The 18,848-nt window shown below is 45.5% G+C and overlaps 1 protein-coding gene across 1 annotated transcript in view; it reads right to left on the reverse strand.

Annotated features, from left to right (window-relative positions):
- Nucleotides 1-560: 560 nt before the first annotated feature.
- The window catches only part of LOC115385574 (zinc finger protein 845-like), a 31,364-nt gene continuing 13,076 nt past the window's right edge, over nt 561-18,848 (reverse strand). The window contains exons 2-4 of the mRNA XM_030087637.1: nt 11,709-12,432; nt 4,474-4,853; nt 561-1,445 (exon numbers count right to left, since the gene is read on the reverse strand). Of these exons, the coding sequence (XP_029943497.1) occupies nt 720-1,445; nt 4,474-4,853; nt 11,709-12,432 (1,830 nt within the window). The 3' untranslated portion in view covers nt 561-719. The remainder of the gene's footprint in view (nt 1,446-4,473; nt 4,854-11,708; nt 12,433-18,848) is intronic.

The following is an 18,848-nucleotide window of genomic DNA, read 5'->3' on the forward strand; positions in this document are numbered from 1 at the left end:
CAATGGATTCAGGGAAAGTTAAGCATTTTTCAGAAAAATAGAAACATAATACAAAAGGATGTAAAAAAAAATGCAGTTTCATTTATGAGAACTCACTGCCACTACCACCAAACTCGTTTGTGCAGATTCTGCAACCGCGTTCTCATCAGCATGTGAGTGTGCGTCTCCGTCTCCCTCCTGCCCCTCCCTCTGATGTTTCTCATTGGCTGCCATCAGCTGTCAACCAGTAAACGAGGTTTGTGGTTGGCTGGCCTTACCTGTGCACGGGCGAGCTTACATGCAGGGCAAGCAGGGGAAATCTTGATATTGTTGATTTTGAGAAACTAATGTCCTGAACGTTCCTATCCCGATATCAATGTGATAACGATGAACGATATCGTTCAGCCTTATTACCAACCTTCATTTTACTTGGAAATGTGCCAGTTGTGGAAGACAAATTAAAGAGACAAGTTAGGGGATCGATGATGTCATCCGTAACATATTTCACAAGAGTAATGTCAAAAACATTCCAATCTTTAGATTTTTTTATTCTTGTATTTTGAAATGATTTCTATTACAAACATTGAGCTCCCAGTTTTGGAGCGAGGCAGCTTCAGGCTCCTCCTGCTGCTGATACGATACGCTTGAAGTCTTTTACTGACAGAACATCACCACTGTGAATCAGGACCACTGCGGACCCCTGAGGTCCTCCGGGGTCCAGGGAGGACCACCTGGGACTATCAAGGACCACTGGGGCCCTGAAGGCTCCGTGGTAATGAAGTCTGTGATGATGAAGACAGCCTGAGGAAGGCTTTGTGCTGCGGAACCCTGCCCACCAGGCTCTCGAAGCGGTGGCTCAGGCGGTGGAAGCGGCGCTCGTTGCCGGTGGCGAAGACCTGTCCGCACAGGTCGCAGCCGTACGGCTTCTCGCCGGTGTGGAAGCGGAGGTGGATCTTCAGGGTCTTTTTGGAGGAGAAGCCCTTTCCGCAGACCTTGCAGAAGGCCAACTTGTCCCCGGTGTGGCCGGCCTCGTGGATCTGCCGCTGCTGGTCCTGGGCGAAGGTCTTCCCGCAGGTCTCACACCAGAATGGCTTCTCGCCGGTGTGGATGCGGCGGTGGACGGTCAGATATTGCTTGCTGGTAAAGCATTTCCCGCACAGTTCGCAGCCGTACGGCCTCTCGCCGGTGTGGCAGCGGCGGTGGAGGGTCAGACTCGCCTTGATGCTGAAGCCCTTGCCACAGTCCTCGCACTTGAACGGCCGCTCCCCCGTGTGGATGTGGCGGTGCACCGTCAGACTCCGCCGCACGCTGAAGGTCCGCCCACAGTCCTCACACATGAACGGCTTCTCGCCGGTGTGGCAGCGGACGTGGATCTTCAGGGTGGCGGGACTGCTACAGATCCGCCCACAAAGGTCGCATTCGTAATTCTTTCCACGTTTCTTCTTAGGACGGACTGAGCTGGAACCCTGCAGAGACAAGAGGACAGAGACGTAATTGCTCAGCACCACAGAGGAGTTTCTAAGGTTGTCAGGTTAATCACACCCAAGCCTCAACGTCGGAAGATGACTATTTTACCGACCATTACCATCGTTTCATGGCGAGACTTTTCGGAACACGGCTGATCCTCCCTGGTCAGAAACTGCTGATTCTTACAGAAGCTTAATTCTGAGAATCAGAACCATCGTGGAAACCCTGTTGGTCAGGGTTTCCCCAGTGTCAGAGCTGATATGCGACCTTCACGACTCTCGTGTGGGTCAGGTTTGAGAGACTTCTAACCCATGCTATCAGTAATACAGTTTCATTTTTCACAAACGGTACGATTTCTGAGACTGATGCTGGAATTAAATTCTGGACCAAAAACATTGGTGTTCTGGACATTCAACCTGGTGCTTTACAGTGCAAAAAAGCTGTTTCGAGTACTTAACAATCCAGTCTCTCCTATGTATTCCAGAGCATTGTCCACAAACTGTCTTAAAAGTCAGTATCATGGAATAACTTTGTACACATTGTTCACGGGCGTCGTCTCATTGTATTCAATAAGCCATCTGTGTGGCTGCGTTTCCTCACACTGCTGGTGTCCCACGTTGATGATGTCATCGGCACAACGGAGCAAAGCAAAAGTAAACAATGCACAAGAGCTCAGTCCCCGTTACCTTTGGACGAATGTCCTCTGTCTAAACTCTGGAGGGTTTACAGAGAAGAGAGACTATGTTGGCTGTTGATGATAAGTTCCTGTTTTATGTACCCACTGATTTTAATCATGCTTGTTCTGCTTTGGTAAACTTCATCTTTGAATTATTTGATTCAAAACTGGTTTCCTTGAATAAAAATAACTTTTTTCTGTCCCCTTCAACCATGTGATCTGATGAATTTTATTCAATCTTGTGTGAAGGTGACAGAATACTCTTAACGTGTCGGGAGATGTTTCATCTGCTCACATGAGAGACAGAATGTCTCGAAGTGACAGTTTTCAACTAGTGCCATTTTTCGACCGGACGCGGTGAATGCGACTGCAGTCATGCGACAAAATTGCGCCACGGCTAGACAAACATGCAAAAAACCGCTCGCTGCGGCATGACATCACTCCAAGCCCACCAATCGTTTCACTGTCAATCATGGCACATAATGGGAGTGTGTGTGTGTGTGTGTGTGTGTGTGTGTGTGTGTGTGTGTGTGTGTGCATACTGATCGATGGTGTGGTTTTTGTTCTTTTTTGTTTTTATGACTGTTTTTACTGTTCAGCATTTTGCGTTGTTTTTATTAACATGAAAAGTGCTTTTACAAATAAAGATTGAGACTGAGATGCTCCGACGGCGACGACCACAATCTCTGCTCTGTATTTGGCATTTAGAAGTCAGCGTCGGCTGCGGGTGAGGCGTCAGCATCGCTTCTGGATGCATGCTCCCCTACGGAGGCGGTATGAGCTCGGTGAGTTCCACCGTTTTCTGCAGGAGCTGCGCCCGGACGACGGCCGGCTCCAGCACTACTTCAGGCTGATGCCCGGTTTACGCCTGAAGCAGTGAACAAATAACATCGCGCACGCCGCACCCCGCGGCATCACACCAACAACTGTTTTGCGTGGTCGGAGCCCTGCATGCCCTACGTGAGCACGGCCGTGACGTCCTCCACGCTGACAGGCTGTCCTGATGCGAATTCGCTTCAAAAGTTCAATTATTTCAACTTGAGCAGCGGGCATCGATCGCCAAGTGGCGGCGAGTGGGAGCGCATGTTGACTGGCGTGCAAATTTTCGCTGGAAATGCTCGCCGCCGGCCGCATCATCGCTCGCTGCGAGAGATTGAGCAACAATCGTGTAATTACTTTGACTTTGTATGTAATTTCATCGTGCGAAAAAATTGTGCAGCATCCGGTGGAAACACGGGGTAGGTGTGAAGTGAATTTAACCTGGGGAGACGATGGGCCTCCTAACAATGTATGCGTTTTGGGGAGAAAGCATTCACCGAACAGTCTCTCATGACCGAAGATACGCTGGATAGGATTTTAAATACAAAAACCTTTAAGGGCTTTATTTGGGTAGTTCAGACAGAGTTTAAATTCTGGAGTTAAAATTACAGTATTTGTGAGCAGGTCAATATGAAATAACAAAACTTAAAAACTACGTGTCTCAATCACGGGAATGTTGAATTAAATTTTAGTCAACAGTTAATTTGTTAATCCGTGATCTGGCTCTCAAGAAAAGTCAATCCTGTATTTTTCCAGTCTAATCTTGATTTGTGTGGGTCAGGCCAGTTTTAAAGTTCTGGGTATTTTAGAGATTAAAACAAGTAATCAAAAATAAAGGAAAAAAAAAGATTTCTACTGAAAAGTTTTTACTATTCTAGTGTTGAATTAAAAAAACTGAAGTTAGATCCTCTTCCTCTCTGTGACATGTATGGTCAAATCAAGCTGACAGAAAATGCAAAATAGTGAGGCAGCCATCGATTTCCCCCCGTCCTCATTCTAAAAACATCTGTGTGGCTGCGTTTCCCGCGCTGCTGGTGTCCCACGTTGATGACGTCATCGGCACGACGGAGCAAAGCAAAAGTAAACAATGCACAAGAGCTCAGTCCCCCTCACCTTTGAACGAATGTCCTCTCCCCCACGGCTCGAGAGAAGCTCTCTGGTCTCGCTATCTTGCCAATGCTGGCTCATCTTGACGAAGGAAATCTCATGCTGTGTCTAAACACAACAACTAGCGCGCTAACGTAGCCACGCTACTTCGACGTCCTCACGTAAATTACCGCGTCGACCCGGGACTGCCTTTCACTCTTATTATTAAAGCAAAATCGGAGGCGGGCTGATTAAAACCCGGGTCCCTCCAGGGTGAATCGCCCCGGGTCGGAATGTCGCTTCAACAGTTTACCACTGTGCCGGTGGGGAAGGGTGAGAGAGAGAGAGAGAGAGAGAGAGAGAGAGAGAGAGAGAGAGAGAGAGAGAGAGAGAGAGAGAGAGAGAGAGACGCTGTGTTTTGTTAATTTTCAGGAAGTATCAAGTACCTGCAGCTCCTGCTCCTCAGCTTCCTCCTGCTCCTCCTGCCATTCCTCATCTTCCTCCTGCTGCTGCTCCTCCTCATCTTCCTCCTGCTCCTCATCTTCCTCCTGTTCCTCCTGTTTGATCAGAGTTTTAAGCTCCTGATTCAGGTCCAGGTCTTCCTGCTTCATCCTGGTCTGGATCTGGTCCATGAAGTCCAGCAGCTCTGGGTCCTGCTGTTCCTGCTTCACTCGGTGGTCCCGGCTCATGAGGTCCAGCAGCTCTGGGTCCTGCTGTTCCTGCTTCACGGTGGTCTTGCTGTGGTCCATGAGGGCAGGTCTTCTCACTCTGAGAGTGTGAGTGTGTGTGATCACAACTCTGACTCGGAAGAATAACTCAGAGCAACGCAGAGAGCCAATCACACAACAGGAGCGCTTTCACCCCACCCCCAAGAACAGTGTGTGTGTGTGTGTGTGTGTGTGTGTGTGTGTGTGTGTGTGTGTGTGTGTGTGTGTGTTGAGGGGGTGGGGCTGAATGGACAGAAGGGGGTGGTCATGGTGGCTCAGCAGAGAGCAGCAGGATGTTGTTAATGAGGGAGGAGGGTCGTCGGCGAACTAAAAGTTGGTGTAGTATAGTATTCCTGTCTTAATATTCATAAAGCAGTTGTTAGTTTATTTCTGTAAGTTTATATATTCATTCACATCAACTTCAGTTCTCAACACAGTGTTTTTTTTTCAGGCATTTTGTGAACCATGGTTTGTCAAAATATGTTTTACGTTAAGCGTATTTCTTTATAGAACAGTTTCTCTCAAGTTTTTAAGTTCAACAAAAATGGTCCCGAATATCAATATAAATTGAGAAATATATCTTGTGTAAAACTAAAAATCAGTCATGTTAAAATTGATTGTAAAAGTGCAATGACATACTTGACAATGACACCATCTGCTCCCCTTCACCACTTTACCCTGATGGTTATCCTAACAGTATTTATATTTCACTCTCATTTGATCTTTTCAATAAATTTTGGAAAACTTACACTCATTTATTCAGTTTTTGAACAACTGTCTCTCATATTTGTTCATTTAATTATTTTTGACTGAACTGTTTGTTCCTTCTTTGTCCTCTGTTCAATAAAGTTCTCAAAAATAAAAAAAAAGGCTGGTTGTGAGTGCGGCCGCCATCTTGGATGGGTCACCCATTGTCCCCCAGTGCATTCATTCCTACAGAGGAAGGTGTTGGACAATTACAGTATTCACAACTCAGCCAATTTTCACACATTAAAAATATGGACTTCCATGTTGGGACAGTCTGTGTTGTGCTTTTTAACCAAACTGACACATATTATGGCATCTTAATAATTTTATTTATGAATATGTCGTCTTGACGGTTTGTCCCGGACCACAGACTGTAAAAAAAAAAATGGACAGAGCATGTGGCTCCAAAACATGTAGCCTACACAAAGTGTCAAAAACTGGCAATATCACAGTGTCCACCAGGGGCTGGCTCCAACAAGGCTGTGAGCCCATAGACTACAATTCAAAATGAAACATCAATAAAACTGGATCGACTGAGTTTCAGAGTTCTTTTTTTCATTGCATTTCATCACCCGGAAGAGAGATCAGGTGGTCCATCTGAAAATATATTAGTATTGAATATTATACAGAGCATTGAAGTCTTCATAATTAGGGTGAGTGGCTACTTGATTGACAGTTCTGCTCTGGAATGATTGATAGATCCTTCCAGTGACTTTCAGGAGGTTTACATAAAGGAACCAACACAAAGATAAAGTTCTCTTAAAATTGCTATTTTCCAAAGCTACTCAGTTTGTTGACTAGTTTGAATCAGTTGTCGATGCATTGTAACCATGACTAGTTCCTGGATTAATTACTCAGAAAAACTCTCAAAGGATTCGGTTATCCAGTTGTTTTCTGTCTTTTTTTTTAAATTTATATATAGTATTGACAGTAACTGTTGTGTTTTGAACATGAAGTTTAGAAATGTTTAAAGGGACTTAAAGGGGTTGGCAATCTTGGAAAACTAGCATGAATAGCATGTAGCATGAATGTAGCATCTCCCCAAAGCTCCGCCTAGCTCCACCCAGCTCCCACCCCATTGGAGGAGCTCCTGTTGGGAGCGGAGACGTTCGCGGCGCGCGTGGTGCTTCTGCGTCCAGTGCGTCCCTGGCGTAACCTGTCCTCAGCACTTTGTTTCTTCGTTTTTCTTTATTTGCACTACGCCAAGTTATGGCGCACTCAACAGTAAGTAAAGCCCCAAACATTCTTCTCCGCCATTCTGCAACGACGCTCCGTCCTTCTACGCGCGCACTGAACCAGGGTCAGTGCACGCCATTGACATGTACGCGCAGGCGGCAGGTCGAACGTTGAAGGGATTTGTTTGGTTTAAAAAAAGGTGTCCCGGCAAGACGATTGGTTGCTGTTTTTCCTGTTTTACTCCTGCTGTAGATAGCGGATATTTTCCAAACTACTTTAAGAACACGCTATGAATTGCTTCCCATCAGGTCATAAAGATCATTTTAACCAGTATTTAAAAAAATGCATCTCATTCAGATCGCCAACCCTAGCTTTAAGGCAAGATTTGTGAAAAACTACACATGCATTTCCAGTTTATTCAATGCTAATGGGTCGTGAAGCATTAAAAACCTAAAATAACAGGCCAATCCGCTTATCCGTCTGTTGCCTTATACAGGCTGTGTGCCAAATAATTTTTTGCTGTTCGGGGTCTGAATTTCCCATGCAATCGTGGGGATGTGGCGTAAATTGATGCCGAACAGGAAGAACATGGCCGCCGGGGACACGGACTCAAACACTGCATCCCTGGTTCACATAGGATGCGCCGCGCGCGGAAGCGGCAGCGCCGGCACCGAGTATCGGATCCGCGCCCCTGTTAACCTGTCTGACGGTTCATACAGGAGGCGTGGGGCAGTGCCGTACATGGAGCAGCTCGCGCTCTGCAGCGCACCCGCTCCGCTCCTCTCTATTTTCTCCACGAGCCCCGAGAGCAGAAAGCGCCATTTGTCAAGCTGGATCAAGCAGATCGCACCAGACAGGAAGTCGGGAACGGAAAATACAAGAGAATCCGGTCAATTTTCAAATTAAAATAAAGTAAAATAACATAAATTATGTTGCTTTTCGGTTTTCCTTTTCAGATAAACACACACACACAGGGAGAGAGGGCAAGAGGGTGAGAGAGAGGGAGAGAGAGCAAGAGAGACAGAGGGCAAGATGATAGAAAACACAGTGCTGCTTCCTTCTTTTATTGATTGGATGAACTAGGGGTGAGCCGAATACTCGTTTTAAACGAGTACTCGTCACGGATAATGCATTTTTTCCGAATCCGAGTATAGTCCGAGCATTGTCTGTCATTATTCGTACTCGTGCTGATGGGAGATCCTCATTGGTCCTTCATTCTGCTCTGTGCTCCACCGAGACGACAGGATCCTTGTGAGAGAAGCCAATCAGTGCTGGTAAATTAAAAAATCGGTATTTAATTTCTTTGTAGCGCGCATTGTGCCTGAGGAAAACATAATAATTTGGGCTTGTGCTCCACCGGGAGGCTGTGAGAGGGAAGCTCTGTGGGAGAGAGATGACAACTGGACCGAGGTCCACTGCGATCGGCGCTGCAGCCGCGGACAGGACCAGGAAGCTCAGGACCCCGGGGAGATTCTGGTGGGGACCGTGGGGGGAGGCAGTCCCAACCCAGGAAGACCTGTTTCTTTCCTTGGACTCTGGCTGGAGTCAGGACAACAATTATAGAGAAGCTGTTATGTAAATTCATTCATACACTTAAAAATATTAATGTTCTTTCTCAATAAAAATACTTGTTCTGTAAATAGTTCCTTTACTCTTGTGATGAAAAATATTCAAATCTTTATTCTGAGGCTGTTGTGTGAATAAATAATTATTTAAACCTACACTAAGGAACTTTTCAACCTTAATAAAACATTTTAATATCTTTTGTGATGATACTTCGACTTACAACTAGTTGAATGACCCCTCTGTCACGGGCTGAGGGCGTCAGTATTGCTTTCACTTGGACTGAGCAGCTGTGAGGAGGGTGGTAGGAACCCTGCACACTAACAAGCTCCAAATGTGCGAACTGCTTTACGGCATGCGTCACATCACGATATAACATTGTTTAGCCACCGTTAGATTCATTTAGATTCATTACCTCGTCGCTATCCGTCCTTCACACAGCCACTGGAAACAAATGTAGGCGAGTTTAGTCCGACAGCACGCCACCGGGAGCAGCAATTTACGACACCACGTGCTAGGCCTCATGGGAACTGTAGTATTCGGTCAGGCAAAACACTACCGCTTTTGTCCACTGGCGCCGCCAAAATCAACGAAAACTGAAAATTCCTTAGTGTTGCTTTAAATAACTTTAAAAATGTTTATGTTCTGACAAAAAAAAACTTGTACATTGAGACTGTTCTGTAAATAGTTTTCAAATAAAGAACAAATATAGCAACTTCTGAGCAATCCATATCAATTTCAGACTTAAAATAATGCATCAATTTCTGCCCCCACCCGATTTCCGGTTAAACCACGCCCACTTCCGGTGTAGGCCACGCCCCCTCCGAGTACAGATATGGATACAGATAATTTGGATGGGTAAACAGATACAGATACATATGGTGTACAGTGGTGTACTCGCTCATCCCTAGGATGAACCCACAATCTCCTTCTTTGACGTCGGAGCCTGTGCAGCAACAAGTAGAGAGCCAGGACTCTCCTTCTCTCCACGGGCTCGATGTCTCCGGCGTGCAGAGCGCAGCAGAAAAGGCTTCCTGTATGAACAGCCAAGCGCCTGCCGCCTGGCGCTGTGCGCGCGGGCGCGTCAGCGTCCTGTGTGAACCAGGCGTCAGTATGCTTCCCCGACACCGTTCCTACGCCGTGTACACAGCATACGCTAGGGCTTGACGCGCACCGGAAGTGTTTGTGCGTGCTCCCGTACCGCCTTGGCTGATGGCTGCAGTTACCCACAGCGCCTATCGTGGCAGCACTGAGGTAAATTTTGTAAAGTTGCTTTAAGTCCCTTTAAGCTAGCAACAGGTTTTGTTTTCCTGGCTCTCGTCAGATGCTGCTTCGTTTTGGAGCCAGGTTGCTTCACCCAGTTTTTACACAGCCTCAGGCTCGGGGTTTCACTCGCTAACCACAGCCGAGCCGCAGTGTTACGGCTCGTTTCAGCAATCCACAGGCTTGACGGGTCGTGGAGAGAAACCCAGACGGAGGGAAGCTCCGCGGCTGGCCGTGCCTGGTGGCCGGGAGCGGGGGAGCGCCAGTGGCGGCCGGGGGGAAACACCATGAATGGCCGGGGAGCTAGCGTCGCTAGCCGGGACAAAACACCATGGATGGCCGGGGAGAAAGCACCACTCCTGGGGACAAAACACCGTGACCATGAGCTAGTGTCGCTAGCCAGACGAATACAGCGCGAGCGGCCGGGGGAAGCACCGTTAGCGCTGCCTGGCCAGGGACAGAGCGTCGTTTGCAGCTGCTGTCAGCGCTGAGCGGCGGCCCGGCGGGCGCTTCTCTCCACAAACCCTCCAGCCTGTGAATCCTGGAAGAGAGCTAAGATACTGCTAGCTGCCAGTGTTGTGTTGAGTTATGCCTGCCCGCCGAGATCTGCATCCCCTGGTTAACAACACTTAAGGCGGGGATGCATTATTCAGTAGGACACATTTTGTCTCTGCCAAGATTTGCGTCCTATGTTTTTCTTTTTTGCCAAATAAGTTCCACGCTTATGTATGTATCTAACCAAACCATGTGAATTATATAAACGTGGAATTTATATGGCCTCAGAAAACCAGGGATGCAAATCTCAGCAGAGACAAAATGTGTCCTACCGAATAATGCATCCACCTGATGTTAGGTGCCGTTATAGACATTTTCAGATCAAATGATACAAAATACCTTAGAGATGCAGGTCTTTTAATCAAACCATGTGAATTATATAAACGTGGAATAAAGTGTCCCCCCTTTACTGTAAATAAATGAGCTTCAGACATATTTTTCGACATTTAGGCATTACATTTTGAATTTTGAACCTGAACCTGAATCAAATTCTTCAACATATCTAACAAACTGTAATGCGAAGAAATCCAAGCTTTCATATACCATTTTTTCATTGTCAAGAAGTACTATGCCGTAGAGAACAGTTTGGCATCTCACAGTTTCCATATTAGCAGAGTGGATGGGCTCCCGCGACCTGGCATGTAGATCTTGGCAGGCAGGCATAACTCAGCACAACACCGGAACATCCCGTGGACTCACCTTTCACTGATAGTGTCCATAAAGAATATTATGGAGAGAGCTGGTGGTTAAAGAGTGAAATAAACCCCGACTAGACGGATTGAATCCTTCCACTCTGTGTCCGGGTTCTTTTCATCATTTTGGTAAAACTCCATCAATTGCTTTGGTCCTATTGACTATGTTTAATAACAAATCGTGATATTTCCCAATCTAAAAAGTCACATCAAATCATCACCTATTTCATTTTCATTGTAATATATTTTGAGCTATCAGTACTTTTTCTCTATTTTAGTTTTTTTTTAATTTATTTATTTAAGTAAAATTCAAAGTGATAAAATCATGACTTATTTTTTTAACAAAGCTGGCTGACTCGATGCGAAACCTGGCCTAAAGAAGATGCTGCTGGACACACTGGGAAGGAGATGTGAGGAAATCTAGACTGAATCTGGATAGAGACACTGATGCTGAGTGACACGAAATGCAATGAAAAAATGTGTGGTGACACAATCCTCAAACTCAAACAAAATAAGGGTTTATCAACATATATCGCTTTAAAATCAAAATGAACCAGCCGCTTTATTTCATCTTCTACATTTTCATTTGGAATCAGATGTTTACATGGTCATTTTAAATGGAATTTAAGTTTCATTCAGAATTTATTCTGTCATGTGAACATGGCCAATGCGTGCACTAATTAAGGATCCATTATTTGTTCAGCAAATTGCACCCCCCCCCCCCCCCCCCACACACACACAAACACACACACACACACACACAGACAATGTGTCAGATTCAGCTTCTTTTTATAGATCATTCGTGGTGTACAGAACAATGTCATCTGTAAAGAAACTGATCAACGATCAACACGATTGAAATCTTTTACTGACAGAACTTCACTACCGTGACTCAGGACCACTGCGGACCCCTGAGGTCCTCGGAGGTGAACGGAGGACCACCAAGGCCCACCTGGGACAACCAAGGACCTCAAGGGCCCTGAAGGCTCTGTGGTAATGAAGTCTGTGATGATGAAGACAGCTTGACAAAAGCTTTGTGCTGCGGAACCCTGCCCACCAGGCTCTCGAAGCGGTGGCGCAGGCGGTGGAAGCGGCGTTCGTTGCCGGTGGCGAAGACCTGTCCGCACAGGTTGCAGCCGTACGGCTTCTCGCCGGTGTGGACGCGGAGGTGGATCTTCAGGGTCTTGTTGCAGGAGAAGCCCTTTCCGCAGACCTTGCAGACGGCCCTCTTGCCCCCGGTGTGGACGGCCTCGTGGAGGTGCAGCTGCTGCTTCAGAGCGAAGGTCTTCCCGCAGGTCTCACACCAGAATGGCTTCTCGCCGGTGTGGACGCGGCGGTGGAGGGTCAGACAGTTCTTGGTGGTAAAGCGTTTCTCACACAGGTCGCAACCATACGGCTTTTCACCAGTGTGGCAGCGGCGGTGAACAGTCAGACTTGACTTGATGTAGAAGCCTTTGCCGCAGTCCTCGCACTTGAACGGCCGCTCCCCCGTGTGGATGCGGCGGTGCACCGTCAGACTCTGCTGCACGCTGAAGCTCCGCCCACAGTCCTCACACATGAACGGCTTCTCGCCGGTGTGGCAGCGGACATGGATCTTCAAGGTGGACGGACTGCTACAGATCCGTCCACAAAGGTCGCACTCATACTTCTTTCCACACGGAAGTCGACCACGTTTCTTCTTAGGACGGACTGAGCTGGAACCCTGCAGAGACAAGAGGACGGAGACATAATTGCTCAGCACCACAGAGAAGTTTCTAAGATGTCAGGTTAATCACACCCAAGCCTCGACGTCGGAACATGACTATTTTTTCGACCATTACCATCGTTTCATGGTGAGACTTTTCACACCACGGCTGATCCTCTCTGGTCAGAAACTGCTGATTCTTACAGAAGCTTCATTCTGAGAATCACAACCATCGTGGAAACCCTGTTGGTTTAGGGCAGGGGTCAGCAACCCAAAGTGTTCAAAGAGCCATATTGGACCAAAAAACGAAAAACAAATCTTTCTGGAAACGCAAAAAATTATAAGTCTTATATAAGCCCTATATGAAGGCAACACAACTGTAAGTGTATATTAGCTATATTAGCCTACTATCAAAATGAGTAAGTAAGCTACAAATACAAAATGAGCATCATGATTGAATGTTATTTTCCCTGCAGCGTCCTGGAGAGAATGAAACACCACACGACTACCCTGCTGTAGGATACTTGGTGCTTTAAGTTTAACTTCCATTACAATATTAATGTATTATGTTTTGTCACATTGATGAAATTATAAAAATACAGTAAAGAAATCAAATTGTTGGTGTCATTTTTATTTTGAGGATTTGAAAAAATAAACAAAATGGAATGTGCCTATTATTAATAGGCCTCCTGTCAGACCTCCCCATGGAAATAAAGTGCAATCCTCTTCAAACTTCAATAATACAATCCTCTTCTCTTTTTCCATTATCTGGGTAACAGTGCAATAAAACACCTGCAGTTAAAACACAATCTGCAACTATACAAATAGAACAGCAGCCTTTTGAAAAGGTAAATAGGTTATATAAAATGAAAATAAGCTGTTTAATTTTGATTTCAGTGCATTTCTGTGCATTCTGCAAATGCAAAGTTAGGCAGCCTGAAGTCAGTGCAAATGAATAAAATGCAGAACAATCCTTTTCTATTTTCCCACTGATGGCGGCAACAGACACAAATGAAAAGGCCACAATTGCAAACGAGTAATAAAACATCCTGCAATTAAAAGGCAGCTTGCTTAAAAAAGTAAAACACAGTAGAATAGCTTTCTGAAAATGCAAAGCATAAAGTTAGGATAAGGCAGCATCCTCTTCTCTTTTCCTCCTCCTCTCTCAGCAACAGACAGAACAACACCAGCGCAGCAATCCTCGGACCTGAGCAATAAAACAATATTATCCCAGGGTGTCATTCAAAATACTGACAAAAATCGGAAATCTCTTTTTAAAAACAGACACTTTGATAATAAATATGTGCCTTTGACAGGATTGTGTTCTGACCCGTTAATGCGACTTCTGTTTTCGGACATCACTGGACAGCTCCTCAACATCGGGCATGAAAGATGAAACTTCAGTCTTCAGTCAGGACTGCAGCTCCTCTGAGGCGGGGGTGTTTGCTCCTGACCTTTCTCTCACCGTCTTTGCGGACAGAGGTGGTTTTCCTCGCGTTATTATCTCTCGGGTTGCAACAAAACTCGCAGCAGTAGTGGGGTTTGGAGATGAAATCTACTTCTTAAATCGATCTTTGCGCTCCTCTAATTTCTTCAGAAGCACTTTTTCTCTCTCTGCGAACTGGGTTAGTTTAGCATGCCTTCCCTGAAAATGTCTTTAGAACTTCTCGTTACAAAGCAAACATGCAGGCAATCCTTCCGCATTGGCAATAAAAGCAAATGATTCAGTCTATTCTTACTTGAATATCTATGTTTCTCTTTTTACCTTTGGGACCCATGGCCATGACAGACCCGCCGGTTTGTTTACAGCAGCCTGGCACCCAGTGTTGCCAGGTGGGAAATGTAAGATTATCAAACTAGAGACATAAAATTATCGTATTTTGAGGAAAATTATCGTACACCCGTCATGATCAAAGTAAAAAAGTCTACTGATGCGCTATAGTCACTCTAGTGTTGAATAGTGTCTAACAGGCACTCATGGCTTTGCGTCGATACGGAACGGATCAAAGAACGTCTGAATGGATTCATCAGCAGCTCCACAGTGGCGTCAGGCGAATGTGTCCCCCATAAACAATGACGGGTGGGAACTAATGAGGCCTGGAGGCCACCCAATGTCAGGAAATAGACATAGCACCAGGTTTAAAAGGTAAATAGTTTTCATGACAACTGACAAGGAAATAAAGATCTGGCTTCACGTACTGAAATTTTATTGTCAGTGAAACAACATCGTCTCTGTCCTCAAAATGAAAACAGTTCATAAAATAAACAAAAACTACACTTATACAAACTTAAAAATGCCTGTGTCGTGCCAAAACTTTTGCCAGAAAGTGATTCCTGGTCCACGGAATCAGTTTTTGTCAAGAAAAATAAGCTGATTTTGACATTGTAATGTCTTTACTCATTTTTCAAGTGGTATAAAGTACTGGTTGTGTTCAAATGTTGTAAATCTGACTCTGCTGTGTTATATTAAATAATTGTGGGGCAAAATATCCCTCTATATACAATACCAGAGGCATAAATCTGTTTTAGGCAAGCAAAATAAGCTGATTTTCACATAATGTCCCTTTACTCAATATTCAAACCGTACAAAGCACTGCCTGGGATCAAATCACTCTGTTAAGCGATCTAGTAATTTTGGTGCAGAAAAAAAACACACAGAACAAGGCAGCTGGACGTACAGGAGGCTATCAAATGCAAACACATAAACATCGTCCGATCATCATGAACAAACTTGTTTGAGCCATGGAGACTGCTGCTGAGCCACAGAAGCTGCGCTTTTCAGCCGTCCGCGGACCGGCTCCGTTTCTTCTTCTATTTTTTTTTTTCCCTTCCTCACTCATGGGGCGCAGCGGACTATTCAGCCAATCATTACCATTGTTCTGAGGCAAGCTCACATTTAGAAAAGCACGATTGGCTTGAAACTTGTCTCCAGGAAAGAGATGCCTTCAGGGTTCACCAAAAAAATCCGACAGACAGCTGCGACAGGCTGATTACAACCAATTACAACCACACTTTCACGGAATGGTCAAATTATCGTATATTTGGCCTTTTTGGGGATTATTGATCGTACATCGTACAGAGGGCAAAATTATCGTACAAATACGATAATTATCGTACACCTGGCAACACTGCTGGCACCGCACCGCGCTGCAGCGCCGTATGCCGCATGCGGCTCCGGAGCCGCGGGTTGCCGACTCCCGGTTTAGGGTTTCCAGGCTTTTCTGTAATACTATATTTTGACCTATTCTTACCCTTTTAAATACCAAACTTCAAGGATGAGGGTTAGGGTTTTGAAAGGGTTAGGGTTAAGGTGTGAGAAATAAATAGCTGCTGTATCAGTTTTCATAATAAATATCCTGTTTCTTAAATAACTTTCATAATTAATGTTAGTTTGGTGGTCTAATGTTGAAGTAGACTAAAGTAGATGAAATGGGAACGTTTGCCAGAAAGGTAGTAGACGAACTGGGAGTAGACGAAATGGGAGTTTTAGTGTAGACGAAATGGGAATTTCAGAGTAGACGAAATGGGAGCAAACTGTTTTGGATTTACTGGTTCCCGTGTTAACGAGTGAATTCTGTGTAAACACATGCTGGTAACAGCAGATGTTAAAATAAAACTCACAGAAGGCTCTAAACGTATAAATTTACTTTAACTGTAGATAACCAACGTTCGCTGGAACGACTACCAAGTTTCAGTTGTTTTTTCAACATCTGTTGGTCACAAGTTAACACGGACACCAGTTAGTTCAAAACATCGGCAGGCGGCGCGGAGCCCTGGTGCTTTACACCGGGCTGTGCCGCTGGGCGGGGTGGTGCTCCGGCCGGGGGAGGAGCTCTCTGAGCAGCGTCTCATGGAGATGTTGGAACATTTTTTGAGCAGATATCCAGCAGATAAAAACACTCTGCTCGGCGCTGAGGACTGCAGCTGCAGAGCTAAAGACCGGAAAGTTCCTCGAGAGACTTTGTGTGCATGCCACAGGATGCATATAATCCACTTCACAAAGGGTGCTTGTAAATGCAGATTGATTGTGGATCTCTTTGTATGACGTCCATGAACACAGATGCGTTTGACACGATTGTTTTCAATCGGATTGAAAAAGCATTCATGTAAACTGGGCCATTGTCTCCGAAAGACAGTTTTCAGCTGGGTGTGAAGTGAACCTGGGGAGGCGATGTGTCTCCTAACAATGTATGCATATTGGGGAGAAAGCCTTTACCGTGGGAACAGACGCCACATCTCTCATGACCAAAGTTACGCTGAATAGGCTTTCAAATGTAAAACCCTTTAAGGGCTTTATTTGAGTAGTTCAGATACAGAGTTTAAATTCTCGAGGTAAAATCACAGCATTTGTGAGCAGGTCAATATGAAATAATGAAACTTATAGAGTAGGTGATTCAATCATGGCAATTTTTAAACAAATTTTAGTCAACATTTAATTTGCTTATCTGTGATCTGGTTCTCAAGACAAGTCAATCCTGTATTTTTCCAGTCTAATCTCGATTCGTGTGGGTCAGGCCGGTTATAAAGTTCTGGGTATTTTAGAGACTTAAACAAACTAATAAACAAAACTGAAGGAAAAAGAAGAGATTTCTGCTGTGTTGGTTACTGTTACTGAACAGTTACTTTTCCTGTGTTTAATTAAATTTTTTCAATTTAGATTCTCTCCCTCTCTATGACATATATGGTCAAATCAAGCTGATAGAAAATGCAAAATAGTGAGGCAGCCATCGATTTACTCCCCAGTCCTCATCTTAAAAACATGGAGCGTTATAAATCATTAAAGCCTAAAACCAGAAAATTCCACATTGCAGACATGTCAAAAATTCCTTGGGGTCCGAAAGTCTTCAAAAAGTCACACAACTTCTCATGTAGTGTTTTTTTGTCACATCACTGAAAGTTCTGTCTGCACTGTGAGACTGACTCAGGGTTCTGAACACTGAAGAGAGGAGAGAGAGAGAGAGAGAGAGAGAGAGAGAGAATACCTGAATACCTGAGCACTGTGGTGACCGACCCACAGCTCAGGAGATCCCTGACCAGGTACCGGCACAGACAGACCTGGACCCCCGAGAGGACAGACTGTCCCCCCACTGCACACAGGGTCAGGTGGAGACCCAGCTGTCTGCCCCCTGTACCAGGATCTCAGGGACCCCTACTTCCCCCTCTTCACACACACACACACACACACACACACACACACACACACACACACACACACACACACACTGACTTTCAGAGCAGGCCTGACATGCTCAAACTGCCATACCTGCTCGGGGAAGTACAGCAGTGTGCAAACAGCTGCCAGGTTTGTGCACGGCTGCGACGGGAGACAGACTGAAAAACTGAAACCTCCATGAGCCCGAGGAGGGGGACAGACCGGGACCAGGACCAGAACCAGAACCAAGACCATCTCATCCTGTGACTGAGGCTGTGTCCCAGCACATGGAACTGGTCCTGCATCAGTGAACACTAAAAAAAGAATGTACTACATTATATGTCAAACGAAAGATTTATGGCCCCCCAATAAACCCCTCCCCTCGCCATTTGTGGACCATTTGTCCACCATATGTCCACTGCGCATTTGTCCCCCCCCCCCCCCCCCCCCCCCCCAAACTTCCTTCCGTCTGAGGTCTTTTGAAGTTTTTACGACGGGTTAGGTGTTGACACATCTGAAGGGATGAGTAGGAGCCAGACAGACGGTTAGAAGGGGGTGAATTTATATTGTACCCGGAGATGGCGGAGAAACGTGTCATGAAGAGGTTATATTACAAGCCGAGTCATCCTGGTAGTTTCGGCGGGGTAGAGCGGCTTCATAAAGCGGTTCAAGATGAGACGGGAAAGAAAGTTAGGGTGGAAGATGTGAAAGACTTTTTATCATCTCAAGACTCCTATACTCTGCATAAACCGGCTAGGGTACATTTTCCAAGGAACAGAGTTTTTGTTACAAGACCTCTCAAACAATTTCAGGCAGACCTTTGCGATATGCGAGCGTTAGCGGATGAAAATGATGGGTATAGTTATTTACTCACGGTCATCGATGTGTTTTCCAAATTAGCGTACGTGCGAGCTTTGAGAAAGAAGACCGCGGCGGAGGTGGTGTCTGCCTTTGAATCCGTCTTTCACGAGAGCAAGACGCCTGAAAAACTACAGACTGATGCAGGAAGAGAATTTTTCAACAAAAGTTTCAAGATTCTGATGAGGAAACACAACATCATACATTTTGCCACAGCCAGTGATCTAAAAGCCTGCGTGGTTGAAAGATTTAACCGAACGCTAAAGACTAGAATTTCACTGCTAAGAACACTAGACGGTACGTGGAAGTCCTACCAGACTTAGTAAAAAGCTATAATAACACTTACCACAGCAGTATAAAAATGTGCCCGGTTGATGTGAGTAAGGGCCTTCAAGTGTTTCACAATTTGTACGGTACGCCTACA

The sequence above is a fragment of the Salarias fasciatus genome, unplaced genomic scaffold (genome assembly GCF_902148845.1).
Source record: "Salarias fasciatus unplaced genomic scaffold, fSalaFa1.1, whole genome shotgun sequence".
NCBI lineage: Eukaryota > Metazoa > Chordata > Actinopteri > Blenniiformes > Blenniidae > Salarias > Salarias fasciatus.